The sequence below is a fragment of the Vulpes vulpes genome, chromosome 4 (assembly GCF_048418805.1).
Source record: "Vulpes vulpes isolate BD-2025 chromosome 4, VulVul3, whole genome shotgun sequence".
Taxonomy (NCBI): Eukaryota; Metazoa; Chordata; class Mammalia; order Carnivora; family Canidae; genus Vulpes; species Vulpes vulpes.
The window spans coordinates 61067119-61077959 of NC_132783.1; the positions used below are offsets into that span (position 1 = coordinate 61067119).

At 35.6% G+C, this 10841-nt stretch overlaps 1 protein-coding gene across 1 annotated transcript; it reads right to left on the reverse strand.

Annotated features, from left to right (window-relative positions):
- Positions 1-2903: 2903 nt before the first annotated feature.
- Positions 2904-3371, reverse strand: LOC112927411 (small ribosomal subunit protein eS17-like). Its single transcript, XM_026008782.2, has one exon. It carries the CDS (start codon positions 3369-3371, stop codon positions 2904-2906), a length of 468 nt encoding a protein of 155 aa, XP_025864567.2.
- Between the last annotated feature and the right edge of the window lie 7470 nt (positions 3372-10841).

A 10841-nucleotide genomic window follows, 5' to 3' on the forward strand; every position in this document is an offset into this window, starting at 1 on the left:
TTCATTTACTTTGTTTTTCAGATTCTACATATAAGTGAAATTATATGGCATTTGTCTTTTTCTGTCTGATTTAATTTACCTAGCATAATACCTTCTAGGTCTACCCATGTTGTTACAAATGGTGAGATCTTATCCTTTTTATGGCTAATACTCCTCGGTATATATATCATCTTTTCTTTATTTATTTACCTACTGATGAACACTTGGGTGGCTTCTGTATCTTGGTTATTGTAAATAAGGCTAATAAACAGAGTGGTACATATATCTTTTCTAATTAGTTTTCATTTTTTGGGGGTAAGTACCTAGTAGTGGTAATTACCTAGAATGGTAATTTTATTTTTGATTTTTTAGGAACCTCCTTACTATTTTCCACAGTGCTTGCACCAATTTAGATTCCCACCATTAGTGCACGAGGGTTCCTTTTATTCCACATCCTTGCCAACATTTGTTATTTCTTGTGTTTTTATTCTAGCCATTGTGACACGTGTGAAGTGATATCTCATTGTAGTTTAGATTTGTGTTTCCCTGATGATGAGTGATGTCCTGATCCTTTTTTTAAAGGAGCATTTAGAAAGGTGGCTAACTTCTAAAAATCATTGTGTATGGTAATATCTCTCTTGCCTGTTTTGATTTGATTTGCAATCATGTGTTTCTAACCATAAGCTTTCAAAATTCTGGAGGTATTGATCTCTTTGCAGTCAAAATTATTACTATAATGTCTGATTCTAATATGATTCTTGTTAGTGTCCTGTTCTTTACCTTTTAAAGCAATTAATATCCTCTTGTGCTTACCTTGCACATTTGTTTCAAGCTATAGTGATCAAGACAGTATGGTACTGGCACAAAAACAGGCACATAGATCAATGGAACAGAACAGAAAATCTAGAATTAGACCCACAATTATATGGGTCACAACTCTATGGTCAATTAATCTTCAACAAAGCAAGAAAGAATACCCAATGGAGAAAAGACAGTATCTTCTGGGCAGCCCCGGTGGCGAAGCGGTTTAGTGCCGCCTGCAGCCCGGGGTGTGATCCTGGAGACCCGGGATCGAGTCCCACGTCGGGGTCCCTGCACGGGCTCCCTGCTTCTCCCTCTGCCTGTGTCTCTGCCCACCCCTCCCCTCTGAATAAATAAATAAATAAATATTTAAAAGTTTAAACAAAAAAGAAAAAGACAGTATATTCAACAAATGGTGTTGGGAACTGGACAACAGGTGAAAGAATGAAACTGGACAATTTTCTTACAAATTACATGAAAATAAATTTAAAATGGATGAAAGAACTAAATGTGAAACAGGAAACCATCAAAATTGTAGAGAAGAACACAGGCAGTAACCTCTTTGACATAGGCCATAGCAGCTTCTTACTAGATGCTTCCCTTGAGGCAGGGGAAGCAAAAGCAAAAATTAACTATTGGGACTTCATCAAGATTTAAAGCTTCTACACAGTGAAGGAAATTCAGTAATCTTTCACATGAATTCATAATATTCACCACTTTGTTTTGTAGTGGTTAAATGAAATTTCAGGCTCAAAATGGCATATGGTAAAATTACAATTTTGTAAGTCTTTAATGATACAATGAATAAAACAAGAAGTACTAAATAGATATGAAGAGTTGCATAAAGGTCATGTATTCAGGTGGTCACACTTCAGGGTTTTTAGTATAAAAGGAATCAGAGTTCATTTTTATTTCAATATGTATTTTTATAAGCATTTGAGTATGCTTTCTGCCAAATTTCTTGGTATCATTCATAATGTTTTCACATTTCCTGTCAAAATCCTTGAGGGTTACATCAAAAATGATTCCATATCTGTCATAGTCTTAATTATTTCATATCTTCTCTATATTCTAAATTTTTCACACATTTTTAGTGGCTTTAAACTTATGGCCAAATTTACGCTTTTAAGATGTTTGTGAAACAAAATAAATGAAAAACTAAAAATATTGAATTATCAAAATGAAGACTGAATTTTGATGAATTTATTTATGCCCATGTGTGACAAAGTGTTTTGAGAGCTCCAAAATACAAATTTTCTCTACATATTTGAATGAAATTAATTTCCCAGAGAAAATACCCATACGCAATATACATTCTCTAGTTTTCATTGCATGGATCTATTTCCAGGTACCCTTATTTTGAGAAGTAGGGAAGCAAATAAATCAGAGGGGTCCATGAAACAAAAGCAATTCAATTAACACGCATGCCTTTTTCTGATACTGAGATCAGAGAGATATTTCCCTAGGGATTTGCCATAGGAAGAGCAGTATGTAGTATAAAAGCAACAAATACCTCAGGGATGTTTCTTATACTATCTCTCATAGCATGATGATGGCATCTTGCCAAAATGCAATTCTGTAAATGCTCTTGTAGTAGGAGGTGGTAAAATTATGTGGTCTGGACTGCTAGTACACTTACACTATGGGTTAATTTATGGATAGCTATTAGAGCATTTAGAGATATGAGTGCAGCGCTTACCACTCAGAAATTTTCCCATAAATATTATATCTCTCAACTTGCTTTTCATAAATATTGAGTTGTAGCAGATTTGAGGTTATACATCCTGACAAGCAATTGGATTGTGACCATTCCATATTAATGATGAAGTGCAGACTGACATTGGTTAGCAGTCAGCTGATCTGGGGAAAAGAATAAACGTGACTTGTGAAAGCTCAGGTAGCTAAGAAGGAAATATATCATGATAAGGAAACAACAACAACAACCAAAAAAACTTAACACTGCACAGAGATGGCCTAAGCACATACAAAAGGGCAGGTATACATTTCCCCTCCCAAAAGTTACAAACTAAAGAAATATATTCTCAAGATCTTTTAAAATTTTGTTTTATTTTTGCTGTTGTTGTCCAAGGTTTATTGAAGATATTACAGCACAGCAGAAAGATTCAAAAAACTCCCCGTGTTGTTGTGAAATTCATCCCAACTGCAGGCTGAGTGACCTGCAAGTTGGACAGGCTTCCAGGGTCCAAGAGTTTCAACATCTCCTTAGTGTCAGGATCTACCTCGATGATTTCCTGATCCAGGGCTGAAACCTCAGGCATGAAATTCTCCCTCCTATCTCTCTCCTCCTCTTGCAACTTGATGGAGGTGCCTCTCATCGGGCCCCGCTGAGCCCGCTTCATCAGATGTGTGACATGGCCTGCAATCTTGTTGCGGAGCTTCTTGCTGGGGATGAAGGCAGTCTCCTTGCACACGTGCTTATTGGTGTGGAGGCCCTTCCCCAGGCGCAGGTAGTACTTCTCGATGACTGGGACTGCCTTCTTCACGGTTTGGGTGTGAACGCGGCCCACGTTGGCGGGTATAGTACTAAAATTTTGTTTTAATTCCACTGGAGTTAACATACAGTGCTGCATTAGTTTCAGGTGTACAGTGTAGCTATCTAACAATCCCGACTTCACCTGGTGCTCATCAAGTCAAGTGTACTGTTAATCTCCTTCCCCTACCACCCCCATCCCCTACCCATCCTCCCTCTGGTGACCATCTGTTTGTTTTCTACAGTTAAGTCTGCTTTTTGGTTTGTCTCTTTTTCTTCCTTTGTTCACTTGTTTTCCTTAGTTCCAACTATGAGTGAAATCACATGGTATTCGCTTTTTCTCTGATTGACTTATTTCACTTAGCATTATACCCTCTAGCTCCATCCATGTCATGACTAATGGCAAGATTTCATTTTTCTTGTGTGTGTATATATATACACACACACAAAATATTCCATTGTGTGTGTGTGTGTGTGTGTGTATACTACATCTTCATCCATTCATCAATGGATGGATGCTTGGGCTGCTTCCATAATTTTGCTCTTGTAAATAATGCTGCAATAAACATGGGTGCATACATCCTTTTAAATTAGTATTTTTGTATTTTTTTGGTAAACAGCTGATCATAATGATCTTGATACCAAGATCTTAATGAGCACCAAACATTGGCCCCTGGACCTAACACATTTTACATTTTTTGTTCTGGGATACTGTTTTAGGGAATAAAGAAGACATTTAAAATTAGAAAATTTCACAAAAACAGGGATCCCTCGGTGGTGCAGCGGTTTGGCGCCTGCCTTTGGCCCAGGGCGCAATCCTGGAGACCCGGGATCGCATCCCACGTCGGGCTCCCGGTGCATGGAGCCTGCTTCTCCCTCTGCCTATGTCTCTGCATCTCTCTCTCTCTCTCTGTGACTATCATAAATAAAAAAATAAATAAAATTTTAAAAAAAGAAAATTTCACAAAACATCTAGCTTCCATAATGTATTAGAACATACAGTTTAGAAAAATATTTCTAGCTTCTTTAATATATTAGAAAATATGGCCACAGTCAATTCACAATCTTTTATGATAGAATTTTGCTGGAGTTATGCATAGTTTGTCTCATTTAGATGGTACATGTTGTATCATGAGCCCTTGTAGATATTTGCTTTCATGGCTCCTACCAAAAACATAGCTCAATAAATGCAAACTTGGAATATTTTTTAATATTTTATTTGCCAGGGATCCCTGGGTGGCGCAGCGGTTTAGCGCCTGCCTTTGGCCCAGGGCGCGATCCTGGAGACCCGGGATCGAATCCCACGTCGGGCTCCGGGTGCATGGAGCCTGCTTCTCCCTCTGCCTATGTCTCTGCCTTTCTCTCTCTCTCTCTCTCGCTGGGTAACTATCATAAATAAATAAAAATTTTTAAAAAATATTTTATTTGCTATATACTATCTATACAATAAATCGCACATAGAATGTGTCCATTTCACTGTTAATGCATATTTTAATTGATTCAAGGTTGTGTCTCTAAACAATTAAGCCACTTTAAACGTTAATGTACATGTCTGTTGATGGCATATAGACTCATTTCCATTAGGTAGATTCCTAGAAGTTACACTGGTGTCTTAGGATATGTTTAGTAGACATGGCCATTTTTCCTAAAAAAAAAAAAAAAAAAAAACACAGATTGCTAGGAGTGTTTGAGAGTTTGTTTCTCATCTGTTATTGACAATTTGTTTACATATTAATTCTTAGTCTATTTCTGTAGGTATATAAGGGTATCTCACTTTAATTTTTCATTTAAAAATCACTGATAACAAAAAACACAAAGTCCTTTGTCCTATCATTATGAGAATGAGGCATTATCTTCATTGAATTCCTGTTCAAAACTATTACATATTTTTTAGTGAGACTGCCCTCTTTTTCTTATGGATTTGAAGGTGTTCTTTATATATATCAGATGCAAGCCATTGCATGATATATGAAAATTATTTGGGGAACAAAAGTCATTAATTTTAATGATGTCAAATTTATTAAATAAAATGTTCATGTAAGTTTAATGTGATTTCATGGCTTTGATAAATCTGTGCTTATTTCAGGATTATGAAAATATTCTGTAATATTATCATCAATAAGTTTTATGGTTCTACTTTTCACATTCAGGACAGCAATCCATCTGGAATTGATATTTGTTTATGCTGTAAGGTATTTTTCAAGGTCTTTTTTCTTCTATGTATCAGTTAAATCCAGCACCATTTATTAAAAGATGATTCTTTCTCCAAACACATCTCAGTGACAGCTTTTTAAATCCAGTGGCCATATTTGTATTGAAATGTGTCAGAAATCTATTTTTTCCCATTAGGTGGTTTGTCTATTCTGTCACCTTACCAATTTGTTTTACTTCTTGTGGCATTATAATGAGTCTTGATGTCTGATGGTATGTGCTCTCCAATTTTTATCTTCTTTAAGATTATATGGGTTTTTCTTGACACTTTTCATTTTCCTACAATTTGAAGAATCAGCTTTCAATTTTGACAAAGATGTCTATTAATACTACTGGTAAATTTGGCCAGTTATGAGATGTTTAGCAATATTGAGTCATTCAAATCCTGAACAATATATTTCTATTTAATTAGATCATCTTTAATTTGTCTCATAAATGTTAGATACCTTTGGACTAACAGAATTTTAGATGTATTCCTAGGTACTTGATAATTTCTATTATTTTTATAAGTGACTGCTTTTCAAATTTTATCATTTAATTATTTGGCACACAACTTTGTTTTATTCAAGAAGTTTGTTGGCAAAATTCATTTATTATGTTTAATATTTTATCTTCAGATTCTCTGGATTTTTCTACATAAAAAGAAAGTAAATAAAAAGATTTCCATTTTATTCTTCAGATAATTTCAATTGTGTTTCTTTTTCTTTTCTTACTAAAGTTCTAGAGCTTTGGATGAAGTGGTAATGATGAATATTTTTATATCATCCCTCATTTCAAAGGTAAAGCCTTAACTATTTCACCATTAAGTATAAAATTCACTGGTGCTAGTTTTAAGAAATATTTATGAGTAATATTTTTATGAGTTTTTTTCCTGAATGTGTCTTGTATTTTACCAGATGACTTTTGTGTTTCTATTTGAGATGGTCATGTAATTTTTCTTTTTCACCACATTAAATGAAGAAATAATTGAGTTTTGAAAGTAATCTCTTTTTTTAAGATTTTATTTATTTATTCATGAGAGACAGAGAGAGAGAGAGACAGAGACATAGGCAGAGGGAGAAGCAGGCTCCATGCAGGGAGCCCTATGTGGGACTCCACCCTGAGAACCTGAAGTCATGATCTAAGCTAAAGGCAGACACTCAACCACTGAGCCACCCAGGCATCCCATAAGATTATAACACCAGTTTGAGTTTATACCAACTTAATTTTAATAACATGCAAAGACTGCTCCTTTAACTTTTCTATCCCTACTCCTTTCAGTTGTTGATGTCACAAAATCACATGTTCATAACTTGTTTCTTAAAAGACTAATAATGTTAATGCATTCATCTCTAATTATGTAGAAAACTATGAGTTATAAACTAAATTTATAATAATACTACCTTTTAGACTAGTACTTATTTTATTTTTTAATGTTTTGGTCTGTTAAATCATGTAGAAAACAAAAAGTTAAATTACATACCCTTGTTACAACATACTAACTTTTAAAATTGCCCATTTATTTACTTTTACTGAAAACTTTATTTCTCTATATGCCTTAAATTTACTGGCTAGTGTCCTTTAAACCTGAAGGATCTCCTTCCAGCATTTTTGCAGGGCAGAGCTAATTTGTTTATGTGAGAATATCTTTATTTTTTCTCATTTTGTTTTATTTTTTTTTTATTTTTTCTCATTTTGAATGACCATTTTGCTGGATATAGGATTCTCAGTTAATATTTTTCTCTCAGCATTTTCTATCTATCAACTCACTGTCTTTTGGTCTCCCAAGTTTTTGATGAGAAATATGTTGACAATCTTACTGAGGATCCTTTGTATGAGATGATTCATTTCTTGGCTGTCTTTCTAAAATTTAACATTCTCTTTGTCATAGTCTTTTAACAGTTTGATTACCATGTGTCTCATTGTGGGTCTCTTTGGCTCAATTGACTTGCAGTTCATTAAGCTTCTTGGATGTTAATATTCACATATCTTTCAAATTTGGGAGGCTTTCAGATATTTCAAATATTGTGTTTCTCATCTGTTTTCAAATATTGTGTTTCTTCCTCACATCTCTTTGTGGGACTCCCATGATGCATATATTGGTCCATCTGATGGTATCCCACATGTTTCTTAGGCTCTATTCACTTTTCTTTAGTCTTTTTTTTTCTTTCTATTCCTCAGACTTGATACTTTTAATTGTCCTATCTTCACATTCACTGTTTCTTCTCTTACATGCTCAAATAAATCTGCCTTTGAATCTCTTCAGCAAATTTTTCATATCAGTCACTACACTTCTTAGCTCCAGAATTTCTTCTTGGTTTATTTTATGTTTTCTATTACTCAGTGTTATCTCCATCTTGTTCATACATTATTTCTTGATTTTCTCCATGGCTTCCTTTAGTTCTTTGAGTATCTTTAAGATAATTGTTTTAAAGTTTTTGTCTAGTAGATTCACTAACAGGTCTTTTTGAGGGACAGTTTATGTTGGTTTGTTTTTTCCTTTGAGTGGATCATAATTTGCTAGTTCTTTGTATGCCTTGAGATTTTAGGTTTAAAACTAGACATTTGAATCTAATAATGTGGTAACTCTAGAAATCAGATCCTCTCATCCCTACCTTCCCTAGGGTTTGCTGTGGGTTTTGTTTGTTTCATTGTTGTAGACTCTCTCTGTGCTGAGGATCAGGATCAAGTGTAAAGGTAATGTTTTCTCATCTTTTCTGAGCCTGTGTTTTCCCATTGTCATGCACAAAGTCTTTCTAATTTCCTCTGCATATGCAGTGTCTTTTGAATGTGCTAGTCTTCAATGTCTGGCTCCCAAAGGAGAAAAAGAAAAATGAAGATGGAGGGAATATGCTGACCCTTTAAGTCCTATGAAAGTCACTTTAAACGCTCTGGAAGGGAGAAGGGCTTGCAACAATGGGAGGAGGTTCAACAACAGTGGTTGCCCCCTGTGTCAGTCTGCATGTCTGATAACAATCAGTTATCGGATTTCCAATATTTGGAGGGCAGTGCCCTTTTTTCCCATCCTGGCTCCCACATGCTCTGTACAGCTGACCCTGAAACATGTATGTAATTGCCTGTGGTAGGAAACAGGTAGCTACTATTGTGCTAAGAACTGAACAATCCATTTAACTGCAACTTGCCACCTACGCTTTCCACTGGAAGAAGCAAGCCAGAGTTCCAAATAATTACAGCAGACAGGTTCTACCAGTGCAATTGTCTAGGTAGGGAGACAGATTTCTGCTGCTTTCCACTGCATGGCCCTAGAGTTACTTCAAACAATTTTCTTAAAGTTCTTTTTTGTTTTCTTCTTTCTCAGATACTGAAAATAATATGTTCCAATGTCCTATTTTGTTTTCACATCTATTGACTTTACTTTTTGTTTTTGTCAGTTTTTACTTTCTTAGGCATGTTCAGTGATTGATTTAATTCTGCCATGTACTGACTCAGCTGTGGGAAAGGCTGCATTTCTGTTAGGGCTCCGTTTACCTCTAAATAATTTTCACTACTAGAGCTTCATCAACTGAAACTGTCATGCATATTAGAGATTGAGACTATAACCAGGGCATTACCTGCTACAGAAATCTTAACTCTAAGCTTTCAACTCTGCTTTTCAGAGACTTTTTGCTCTGTCCCTTAGCCTCAGGTCCCAAATAACTTCTGAAATTACCAAACATTTTGAGGGAAAAGCTGGCAGACTTAAACCTCAATTCACCATTCAGAATTCTGGCTCCTTAATGCTTAATGTGTCATTGTTACTGTTATTGTATTCTCTTCAGCCTTTGATGATTATTGAAAGCTATGCTGATTTAGTCACTTTTTATTTTAATGCCTTTGCCCAAACTGTGGGAATGTTAGTCTCTTGCCTTGTGCATAGAAATAGCCAATGTTCTTAAGGAAAAGTGACAGCAGAGTTGTTTACTTTCTCCATGGAAATGCCTTCTGCAACATTTTGTGCTTTTAATTTTTGATGTCCCAGCATGGCTATAACAACATTTGAACTGAGAGAGAGAGAGAGAGAGAGAGAGAGACCAGCCTCAAGCAATCCTACTGCCGTTTATGACCTGTCCTTAAAAGCTACGCTGTGTCATTTCCTTTGGAGTTTATTGATCAAAGCAGTTACACAGATTCATCCAGTTTACAGGGGAGAAAACATAGATTTACCTCTCAATGAAAAAGTGGGAGTTAGAATAAATATTGGTACAGCTATCTTTGAAAACTACATTCTGCAGTATCTAGATTATTGTGATTATTAACTTTATATGTCTTCTTGACTGGGTAAAGATGCCCAGATAGCTGGTAAACATTATTTCTGGGTGTTTCTTTGAGTGCATCTCTAAAAAAGATTAGTTTTTGAATCAGTAGACTTAGTAAAGAAAATTGCCTTTACTAGTGTGGGTGAGCATCGTACAATCCCCTGAGTGCTTAAACAGAACAAAAAGGTGGAATAAGGGTAAATTTTCTTTGTCTGCTAGAGCTGAGACATCTGTATTCCCCTACTGTCATAAATGGGTGCTCCTGAATCTATCTTGTACCCTCTTCTATGATATTTCTAGTTCTTGAGGTTTTAGACTCAAACCAGGACTTATGATCAGCTCCCCTGTTCTCAGGCTATCAGACTTGGACTGAACTTGACTGCCCTTCCTGTTTCTTCAGTTTGCAGGTGGCAGATCATAGGACTTCTCAGCCTTCACATGTGCAGGTCAATTCCTATAGTAAAAAAAATTACCTCCATACTAATTTACAAGACATTACTTCTCTAGTGATCACTTTCAAACCCAAAGTTCAATCATATCCAATAATTAAAGAACTGATGTTGCCTTACATCTGGCAGTTTCCTTCAGCAGGATAAATATCTAGCTCTAACATTATGAAGTCTGAACACAGTACAAAGATTAAGGCAAACAATGCAGCAAAACAAAACCAATGGTATTAAAATTAACTTGAGGTCAGTCTATGCTGCCAGTGTCTGTACCAGAAATGCTTTAGAGTAGCTGAATTCAGGGTGAGTCAGAGGTTTACATGTACTCCAAATAGAAAGTTTAAGGTAGATGGTTTCAATCTGTAAAATGTTTATGGGTAACAAAGCAATGTCAAGATTAGATTTCATGACTGTATAATAGGTACTATCATGAGGTAGAGAGAGGCAGTATAAAAATCTCTTGCTTATCTGCATGCAAATAAACTCCACCTCTCTGTTCTTCTATTAAAAAAAAAAGTCATGCACTTAGAAAGCAAACCTTCATATGCTATGCTAAAATGGCAACTTCTGGATGCTGGGTGCTCAGCACCAAGTGTTGTACTCATCCCCCTGGATTATATTTTTGGTTTAAGTTAAGCCTGTAGCTACACACCTACATTGTGTGTTCTATGAATGCTA

Excerpts from the sequence above, each read along its gene's own strand:
- LOC112927411 (XM_026008782.2), bottom strand. The coding sequence starts at position 3,371 with ATGCAGCACTGTATGTTAACTCCAGTGGAATTAAAACAAAATTTTAGT.